The sequence below is a fragment of the Antrostomus carolinensis genome, unplaced genomic scaffold (assembly GCF_000700745.2).
Source record: "Antrostomus carolinensis isolate BGI_N321 unplaced genomic scaffold, ASM70074v2 scaffold52357, whole genome shotgun sequence".
NCBI lineage: Eukaryota > Metazoa > Chordata > Aves > Caprimulgiformes > Caprimulgidae > Antrostomus > Antrostomus carolinensis.
In genome coordinates this window covers 41,303-51,371 of record NW_010330543.1, presented here as the reverse complement: position 1 = coordinate 51,371, position 10,069 = coordinate 41,303, and the positions used below count along the sequence as shown (strand labels likewise).

The window sequence follows — 10,069 nt, the reverse complement described above, 5'->3', positions numbered from 1 at the left end:
CCCTACATTGAAGGGAAGAAAAAAACCAACCAACAAACAAAGAGAAAAACCTTCCCAGGAAAAACAGTAGAATGTACACAACTATTTTAAAAATTCTTTTAGCCAGTCTAAGTTTTGTGGCTATAAAAATATTTGTGCTTATTCACCATACTCATCTCTCTGTCTTGGAAGATTATGGTTAAGCTGACGTGTAAAATCCCCTGTGACTAAAGCAGCCTGATAACACCACACACCAGGAGATCAATCATTCACTCACCCACATATGTGTAATTCCGCTCTGTGTTTTCAGGCTCTAGGTAGTTCAACACACCGTTCCTGGCTTTGGCAAACAAATACAACTCTTGAAGAAATGTTGCCTTCTCTCCATACACGGTGTTTGCTCGGATGACGCAGGTTCTGAGTTTACCACCATTGCTCAGCTGTAAAATCAGGGAGGGATGTTAGTGAGTGAAGGATTCGGAGATGAAATCTTATGCAGTGATATTGGGTTTGCCAGATAAAACCAAAACCTGGGAATACTGGGCTAGAGGAGTCTGTATTTGCAGAGGTGCTTTGGACAGCTGGGGCCTGGTTTGATTCCTAAAAATGCGCCATCACCCCGTCCCCCTCCATAACACACCTTGTACCCATGTGATGCTGACTGAGAGATTTTTGGATGGAGGGTGCTAGTGGCATTAACCCCCTTCTGCGATAGTGACATATAAAAGAGTGTTTGCAACAACCAAAATCAGGTTCCAGAGGAAGCCAGCTAAGCTGACTGGCTTCAGGCTGTAAGTGGGAGAGAGAGAGATGCTCCAGGCAATGATTTAGGACAGAATTATTTTTTTCTATTCTGCTTCATCCTCTAGAACTTATCTGTCTGCTTACTGTACTGGGAGTCAAAAGACTAGCCAGCTAACTTAGGCAGGGGGCTGACTCTGGCTACACTAATATTTTTTGTTCTTAAATGATTCAGGCACATCTAAAAATTCCACCTTTATGCAGTATGAACCAGGTGAACCTGGTTTCTTATACCCTAATTTAACACAGCTCTTTCCAAAGTCACACTCCTGGTGGAGTTAAAGCACAGGTTCAAAGGGCAATACCCTTTGATCTTAGGAGAGTTTGGCAGCTTCCTGATGATGTGGGCAGGTCAGGCTTTGGTAAGATGAGGGCAATGTGGTTTATGCAACAATCAAGGCAGCAGTTGGATACACACTAAGATATGAGTCGTGGGATCACCAGCTCTTTCCTTCCATCCATCCTGTGCTCTAATACCAGAGGCGCTACCATTGACTTTGGTACCTTTTTTCCATTGGCTTCAAATACAAGTTTTTCTGCCATGGCTTTTGTCTTCCCATAAGGCAGCTCCACTTCCCCACTGTACTTGATGTCCTCGTTTCCTCTGAAATAGATTGCGAGAAACAGTGAGTGACCATGGAGTAGAGCGCAGGGTTGGAGACATTTACCACAGTGTGATTTACTCTGCAGTCCCTGCTCTCCAGGGACTTACCACCGACTGCGAGTTACATGAACCCGAGATCCTCACTGCAGCTTGTGAGAAATTGGCCTCAAGAAATACCAGGAGGTTCTGGGTGTCCATGACAGGTTTGCATGAGGGTAGTGGTTTGATTTTTGAGAGCTGGATTTGTTTTTGTCTTAATAGTGTGATTGAAGCAAGCAACATTGTGGTAGGCAAATTAAAAGGCAGTGGAGTTGCCTTTTTAAAGCAACTTGCAAGTGGCTGAACAAGGTGGAAAGAGCACAAGAAGATGGAGGGCAGGAAAATTAGAGCAATCCTACTTCATTTTTTCATTAGAGGTAGAGAAAAGCCTGTTGTGAGCCATAAACTGAAAGGAGAAGCTGCTGCTTAATTTTCTCACGGAGCTGATTAGATTTAGGAGACCTTTGCCAGTCACGTGATAGAGCTGCTAGTGATCTCCTGGAAGACATGTAATCATCAGGTTTGTGCTGGGATTATTCCTTCATCTCCCCTAACAAATTATGCTCAAGGGGAAAAGTAAAGAAGTAGACCCATGATCAAGGGCAAACAGGGCTCACAGCCATGCTGGGAACATTTGGTTGCCACTATGGAAGATAACTTGCTCCTCAGGCTCCTAACTTACAGCTGCAAGGAGGAAAGCCCATGGGATCTAACATCTAACTGGCCTCACAGGCCCTGAAATAATTCCAGGGAGAACCAAGAAAGCAGTTCTGTTGCCCACCAGGTTAGTGGCATTTTGTCCCAGTGGTTTTAGATCAACAGTAGTCCATTGCAGGATTTGGTTAAGCAGATTCAGTGGGCTCTGGAGGAGCTGGGGAGTGCAGAAACCTTGTCTGAAACACTGGGAATGACCATCCATAAATACCATATGGCTGCTTGCTCCCCTGCTGCCATGACTAGCAAGGACAGGCTCTCTCTCTGTGTGCTGCAGGAGACTTTCTTCACGTTTTTAAATTAATTTACTCTATATTTTGCTCTCCTAGAGAAATTCACCCTAGGCAAAACACCAGACTCTGCCAGGCATGGAGTACCTCCACACAGGGCAATGAAGAATTATCATGCTATGATGCTTTTTTTGCAGATGGGGCTCACCTCCTGGGAGGGCCTGTGTTGATTTTGTGCAGCAAATCTGCAGCAGAAGTCTTTTAGTCAAACACTGGGCCTTGAGAGAGCAAGCTCTGACTCAGGCTCCCTGTTTGACCTTGGGCAACTTGCTTACACTTTTCTATGCTCAGATCTCCATGTGTAAAATGTTAATAATGCTGTTGCCTTTCTCTTGCCTGTTTGGCAGTCTAGTATCTTGTGTGTCAGATATCCCAGCTGAGATCAGGGCCTTCTTGTGCTACAGAAGCAACAGAAATAAATTAGGAGCTTCAGAAATAGAGCCTCTCCATACACCCTGGGCTTTTATCACAAAACCTTCCTCCCCTTCCTTGCGTTTACGGGTGATGAGCAAAAGACAAACCAGAAAACAAGCAAGACAAAAGATTGATTGTGCATGGTTTGTTGCAAGCCCAGGAGAGGCCCAAGACAATTAGAGGGGTTATCTAGAAGTTCTCATTTTAATTGCTTTCTTTTTTTTTTAATCCAAATTTATTTTTTGCCTTGCAAAGCTTTTAAAAAGCAGCAGCTTCACAAAGGGATAAACCTGCCTGCCGTTCCTGGGCTGCAGAGCTCTGCTCGGGTTTGCCTTCCCCCACCCCTTTTGAAGCCTGGTAGTAACAAAGAGCTCAGCATAATGCTCTTGCTTTTCAAAACGATCACAGATAACTGAACGCTAATAAGACTGGAGCAGCATTGTCAGAAGGTATCTCAGCGGTGGCTGTCTCAGAGGGATTGAGACTGACAGAGGCATTTTCTATTATTGTCGGATGCTGAGGTGTGAGCATTATCCCTGCACCCATCACCCTGTCCAGAGACTAATCATGCTTTGTCTGTGTCAATTCCCAAGCACGTAAAAGTGAGTTAAATAAAATTACATGAGGAATGATGGAGAAAGGGGACAGAGAAAAAGAACAAGGCAGGCAGACAGGATCATGGACGGTGAGGGAGAAGAGCAGAACAGATTGGGTGGGGGTGGGGGAGATGAGGAGGAAGAGGAAAGCCACATCACCTGTGCTTTCAGCCTGGAAAACAGAGCTATATTACATTGCCTTCCAGTCACCACTGGGCTCCTTCTTGAGATAAGTGGTGTGATTTTTTTACTGGAGGTCTGACCTTTCTCTCATTTTGCATTATGCAATTCCCTTAGTTTAAAATCAAAATCATTGGAAAACAAGGACTTCTGTCTCAGGCTTTCTCCCAGCACCATGGGAGAACCTGAGTGTGTTCTGCAAAATGAGTTAAAGGCTCTAGGTGGTGCTTTTATTTGTATTTGTGGCGGGGAAGTTGGGAGTTTGTGGTGGGAGTTGGTGGGCAGAGGATGTTCACGAGTAGCTCTTAGAGCATCAGCCTGGATGGGTTTTTGCTTGCATCCGTTGGTGCCATTGTTACAAGCCAAAGGACTGTCCTCGGACAAGATTTGGGGTACAGCTTTCAAGGTATCTATTCACCTCTACCTCTTAAGTCTCAGGACTAAAATACTAACAAGAATGTGCCAAAATCTACATTCATTTTTAAGAGTTAGATATGCTAATGACCAAATTTTGTAGCTTTTCAGTGACACACAGCCTCTAGTGCTCATGGTCCCAAGCAGATTGAGGTTTGTTGCTCTCATGGATATTTTTCACAAGCCAGACATTTATTGTACAGATTTGGGTGCTTAAACACTTTTCAAAACAACTAGGTTATGCCTTAGCTTGTGAGTATGAAATTTAGGCTCGTAGGTCATTTTAATTTATGTCTTAAGCAGCCTTTTCTAGCTAGGCTCAGATTTCTAGACCCAAATGACTGAAGCCAGCTGTGTCTAGACTGGCTGCCTACAGAGACAAAACTTGACTTGGAGCTAGTTCCCCTTGCACACAAGTTTCCATAATTTGAGCAGTCTGTATGGCCACTACCATGCTGGAAATCAGCAAGGAGCCTTACAGTGGTGGGTATCAGACTGCAGCTGGCTCTACTTGACTTTAAATTTAATCTAAAACTTCAGCTCCTGGTCTTCAGAAATACCAGTCAGGTTCTCAAGACGCAAGTACTGTTGCTCCATGAATACAAAAAGTAACCAGATGCTGCGTCCTGAGCAGGAGCATCAGCTGATTGTGAAAGTCAGTTCTGAATATCAAAGATCTAGAAACAAAAAACCTCTCCAAATCATAATTTTGACCACTGTCTTTTTCTTGCTCCAAATCCCATCTTTGCCACAGGAGTTTTTCTAAAGCTCTGTGGGTCAGTCTCATAGGAGCCATACCCAGAAGAGATGAGTTGAGCATAATGCCCAAAAATGTCAAGTGCAGAAATCAGCCCTGGTAAGCATCTCACCAGGAAAAAGGATTTTGAGGGATAGAAGAGTATGATTTACAGGTCAGATCCAGGTCACAGATAACACAAATGCTGCAGGGCAATTTCACACCAAATGCTTCTGTCCCTCAAGACTATGCGGCCAACTACCTTTCTTCTGAGATAGTGCTAAAATTTGACCACATTTGCTAACAGGAGCTGGGTAGAGGCTTGCTAGCAATTCGCTGTGGACCTGAAAAGAGGAGCAAATGTGGGTTGGTAACAGCAGAGCACCACCTATCCTTTGGGATTGATAGTGTGAGGGGACAGCAAAATCTCTGACCCAACAGCAGGATAAAACTTGACCATATGACAAACATTAAGCATCTGAGACCTTATTTGAAACTGATTTTAGGGCTTGGAGAAGCAGGGCTGTACATAGAGGGGACAGCCTGGAGGTGCAGTTGGGTCATACATCTCTCTACCAACTCTTTCAATCAGTGGTATCCACTACTGGTCAAGTTTAGGTTGGGAATAGGTGTGGTTCCTGAAAGTGAAAAGCACCAGAGAAGGATTTTCGAGAAAGAAAAGAGGAATTGACAGGAAGGGGAACACATCTTCTGCTTTGTAGCCACAACAAATATCTCCATCTGTTTGCAGTTTCATTGCTTTTTAATCAGAAATCCAGAGTGACAGAGAGGACTTGCTTAACCTCACCTGAACATGGGCTCACACGATGTGTTGGGTCCCACCGCAGCAATGGAGCTTGTGTAGACGACATACGGGATGTTCAGGGCACAGCAGGCCTTTAACACATTTTCAGTACCTGTGGGGCAGGTTGAGAAGGACAGACATTAACCACCTTGCCTGGATTCCTATTGTGCAACTCAAAAGAGATTTCCAGGCTTGGGATTCTGACTTGGAACAGATCCATCTTTTTTTATGGCTGAAAAGATGTAAAGCCACAAGTCAAGGCTGCAGTTCCTTAGGTGTGTTTGCACAGGCACGGGTGGTTTATAACACGAGAGCAGCAGTTACATCTATAGCTGTTATGTGGCTTAACCGCTATGGCTATTGACAGCTGACTTAACTTGGACTTAACAGTCGCTAACAAAATGGAAAGTGACAGCTTGGCAGAGCAAAATTCCATGTTTTCCATCTTTTTTGATTCATGGGCAGACTGTCAAATGGTGAATTGCAGCCTTCTGGCAAAAGGACGGGTGTTTTAGTTGCAAGTATTGCTCTATAGAAGTTCTGCAGGGTGACTGTAGGGTGAAAATCATTGCCACAGACTCTTACAAGTCCATATGAAACCCAGATAAGTCTGAAGCATGGTTTGCTTTAAGAAAGGTTGTTGTGTCTGAACTTGTGGGTCAGTGTGTGTAGTTTTTGGTCGGTTAGTTGTTTTTTTGGGGGGAGAGGGTGGGTTTAAATGACTTATGACTCTTCCAGGGATGGTTTTTGCATTCACCTTGATTCTGTGAGAACCTCAAAGACAACAGCATAACCCTGGTTGCATACTGAGGACCTTCAAATCTGATAAGGCAGATCTTAAAGGAAGCTGCTCATAGGGTTGGTTTCCAGAAATCTCCATACTGTTTGTACCTGACTAATCAGGCTCTGCCCTTGAGCTTTGCTGCAGATCTTGCGTGGGAGGGCTTGTGATTTCTCTGTTCTCTTTGTTGTTAAGGGCATAATCTGAAATTATCAAGGAAAACCTGAGCTTAGAATAATTTCAGAGGGCATGAATCAATATGAAGACCTGGTGGGAAATAATAAATTTACTTCTCCATGAGCCTAACACAATATGTAAAGCTAACTGAGAACCCCTGTTGAGAAACATCACTGGAAACAGCTGAGTTAAAATCCATTCAGTTTAACAAAAAACAGATTAAAAAAAAAAATCTTTAAGTGACTAGATGGAAAAAATAATTCTTGTAGAAGAATCTAGTCAACAAGACTCTAACAGGATTTGGCAGCCAGTGGTTGAAACAGAGGAGAGAATCAAAGCAGAGGATAGATGGGAATTTTTGCCAGAAATGGTAATTAACCATAGCCACACTAATAATCTTTAGCATTGTTATGGCTTGTTGAAAGACATGATAGATAGCCCATTAACTTCCAGCCCTTAATTCTCGGCAGAAAGTCTTTTCAAAAGGCATCGTCCAATTTAGCCACAAATTGTTGGGCTTAAGGCAGTAATTGGATGAATTTCTGTGGCCTGATTTATACAGAGGAGCCAGCTAGAGGATTATGTAGTTGACCTGTCCTGACCCTATTTTTTTTTTCCATGAAGTCTACAGCAGGTATCAAATACAGTTCATTTTTATTCTTTTAACTGCTCTGATTTTAGTAGAAAACTTCAGGCTAACCTCTCAAATCAAGATTTTGAGAAGTTCTAGTGAGGGCAGCAGCCTTGTTTTTAGGAAGGTCTACATGAAGCCATCCAAGGGGAGGTAGAAGCGCAGAACAGTTTGTCTCTGAAAATAAGGCTCTTGTTAAACCATCTCAAACCGTGCTCCTCAAAGAGGCACTTGGTCACCAGTCACATCGGAAAAAACTTGGACTGTGTGGTTTTCTGGGAACGTCACAAACATCTGCAAGAGGTTTGGTTTGCTGAGTAGGGGAGTTGCTCAATATTTGCTGCTATCTGTAAAAGCCTCACTATGCTCAAGTACCTTGTTCATAGCAAGCAGACAAAGAAGAGGAAGATCTCACAAAGCCATTAAAAGGCAGAGGGAACCCTCAGGCTCTGAATATTCTCAGCACACATGTACAGGCTCTTAAAAGCATCTGGTTGTGAAAACAACTACAGCAATGAAAAGAAGGATGGAATTTAAATGTTGCCCTTGAATGTATCAGCAAATAGTAGAAGCCTTAAGCAGTAATTGAGTTTGAGAGAGAGATGTATTAAAAAATATATAAAATTCCTTCCTTGTGGTTAACAACTATTTTAGTAGCTAAGAGCCTGAGGTGCCATTGGAATTGCTGCTGTAATAGGGATTTCATTATTTTTATAGCCTGTGCTTATTTCCTAGATTTATGAACAAATTTTCTTTAAGCAGATCTTGCACCTAACAAGAAATTGGCTCTTGGTGATAGGAAGAAAATGTGATGGAGCTCTGTTATGGGTGGCTTGTAGACATGTAATAGTTGTGAAGTCTGACTATAATTAAAATAACATCACTCCCTTAATAGTGCTGGTATATATTGTAAATTTTTCTCCCTGGGACAGCTATAAGCCATCTACAACAGGAGTTAACTTTTAATTGCTGTCCTTGACACATACTAAACATTTTCTTACCACTATGGGCGTGTTCTGGTTCTGAATCACCTCAGTACTATCCCTGAAAGTTACACCCTTGACCAGAATAACTGGGTCCACATTTGACTTGTTAAAATGAAGCTTTAGCAGTGGAGAGGAGCAGCATGGCCTGCCCTGAGCAAGGACAGAGGGGCAAAGGCAGAAACTCCCTCGCTGGAAAGGGAAGATCTTGGGCACCGTTCTCATCTCGTAGCAGAGTGGTGGGTGTGAAATTCAGGGGGCAAGGGAGCACTAAATCAGAGAGGATATGTTTGCTGTAGCGTCTCGTATGACTACATCAAGGCGTGTGAATTTAAGGCTGTATTTAATTGCTTGTTTTAAAGGGCTTACCCCCAACGTTGACAGCTTGCATTTCCCAAAAGGGCACAGTGTTTCTGTAGTCCACAATAGCAGCTGTGTGAATAACCACGTGAACTCCCCGCATGGCAGCAAGGAGCAGATTGTAGTCTCGAATGTCTCCTTTCATCACTGTCACATGAGTGGTAGCTGAAGAAAAATAATATAAGTATAGATGCAGGGGGAGAAAAAAAAATACAAATCAGCACCCCACCTTCTTCCAGAATGAGAGTCCTGCTTGGAAAGCTTTCTTCTCTGCAGGGCAAGCTGAAACACACTCTAACTAATGACTATGCCATCTGAATACATCACACCAGGGGAAAATACATCCCTATTTTTGAGCCCCAAGCTGCCAGATCTGCCTCTGGTTTAATTCAGCACAGCACTTAGCCAGTTTGTACCAACTGTGGGTCAGGATAAGCAAGTCTGTCGTTGCAAAGCTCCAGCACACACCCAGGCATAGCGCTGGGCAAGAACTGTTGGCCCAGAGCTGCAGCTGGTTGTAGGACCTGCTCTGGTACGTGTGGATGAGCGAAGATGTGCTGGACAATTTCCTGAAGACAGGAGATATTTAGAGCTTACTGGGAATAACACCAGCAGAGTTCAAGGGACATTGCACAGAGCTTTATTTAAATTGCAAGTGCTAGAGCTGGGAAAGGAAAATAGTGTAACGAGTTTAAAAATTTCATAGGAAAATCCTCCCTTTAAGCCATTCAGAAGGGGGTTTTTTTCCCTATTTCCTTTTTCCCCGCTCCTTCTCCCTCAAAATAGCTGTTTCATACATGGTTACTCTTGGCATCTACTACTAATTTTCTTGCTTCAAGACAGTGTTGTAACATTTAAATGGGATTTTTCCTTTTTTCCTTTTCTGTTGTTGGGAACAGGCCGGCAAGAAGCTGGGGTTGGGATGCTGTATTCCTGGGGCTTTTGTAATTAGCCAGAGAGCAGTAGCAGTCACAGGAATGCTTTGGGAAGGAGATGTCTCCTCTGCCCTGCGCTGGTGGCTTCCTGGAGAGCCCCATGAAGCCAGGGATCAGGGTAGTGATTTCTGAAAGATCATGCCCATGAGCAGCTCAGGGAAGAGTCTGTGACTCCAGCTGTGGAAGTGTTATGATCACAGAATCATTTAGGTTGGAAAAGATCTTTAAGATCATCGAGTCCAACCTAACTCTGCCAAGTCCACCACTAAACCACATCCCCAAGTGCCACATCTACATGTCTTTTAAATACCTCCAGGGATGGTGACTCCACCATGATATGGAAACCCTCAGTGATCAACTGCTAGGACAAGGTGATAAAAGACCAGAGTTATCCCTCATGAACTCAAAGGAGGGACAAAATCAAGATAGCAGGTCAGCCAGCTGAGCATTTGCCAGGGTGTATGGCACATAGGAAGAGGCAGAAGGTTTATGAAAGGGTCAAGCTGGTTTCTTAGTTAGCATTACCAATACTTGGTGGACTATCTAATTTGAGTTTTATTATTAGTTTAATATTAAAGCACAGAGTTGATTCAGTAAGAATAGAAGGGAAAAGGAAAGAAGGCACTGACA

General features: G+C 43.4%; 1 protein-coding gene across 1 annotated transcript in view; it reads right to left on the bottom strand.

Moving 5' to 3' along the window:
• HSD3B7 (hydroxy-delta-5-steroid dehydrogenase, 3 beta- and steroid delta-isomerase 7) overlaps positions 1–10,069 on the bottom strand; it is a 14,167-nt gene that overhangs the window by 1,194 nt on the left and 2,904 nt on the right. The window contains exons 2-5 of the mRNA XM_010172927.1: positions 8,514–8,669; positions 5,576–5,684; positions 1,285–1,384; positions 257–419 (exon numbers count right to left, since the gene is read on the bottom strand). Of these exons, the coding sequence (XP_010171229.1) occupies positions 257–419; positions 1,285–1,384; positions 5,576–5,684; positions 8,514–8,669 (528 nt within the window). The remainder of the gene's footprint in view (positions 1–256; positions 420–1,284; positions 1,385–5,575; positions 5,685–8,513; positions 8,670–10,069) is intronic.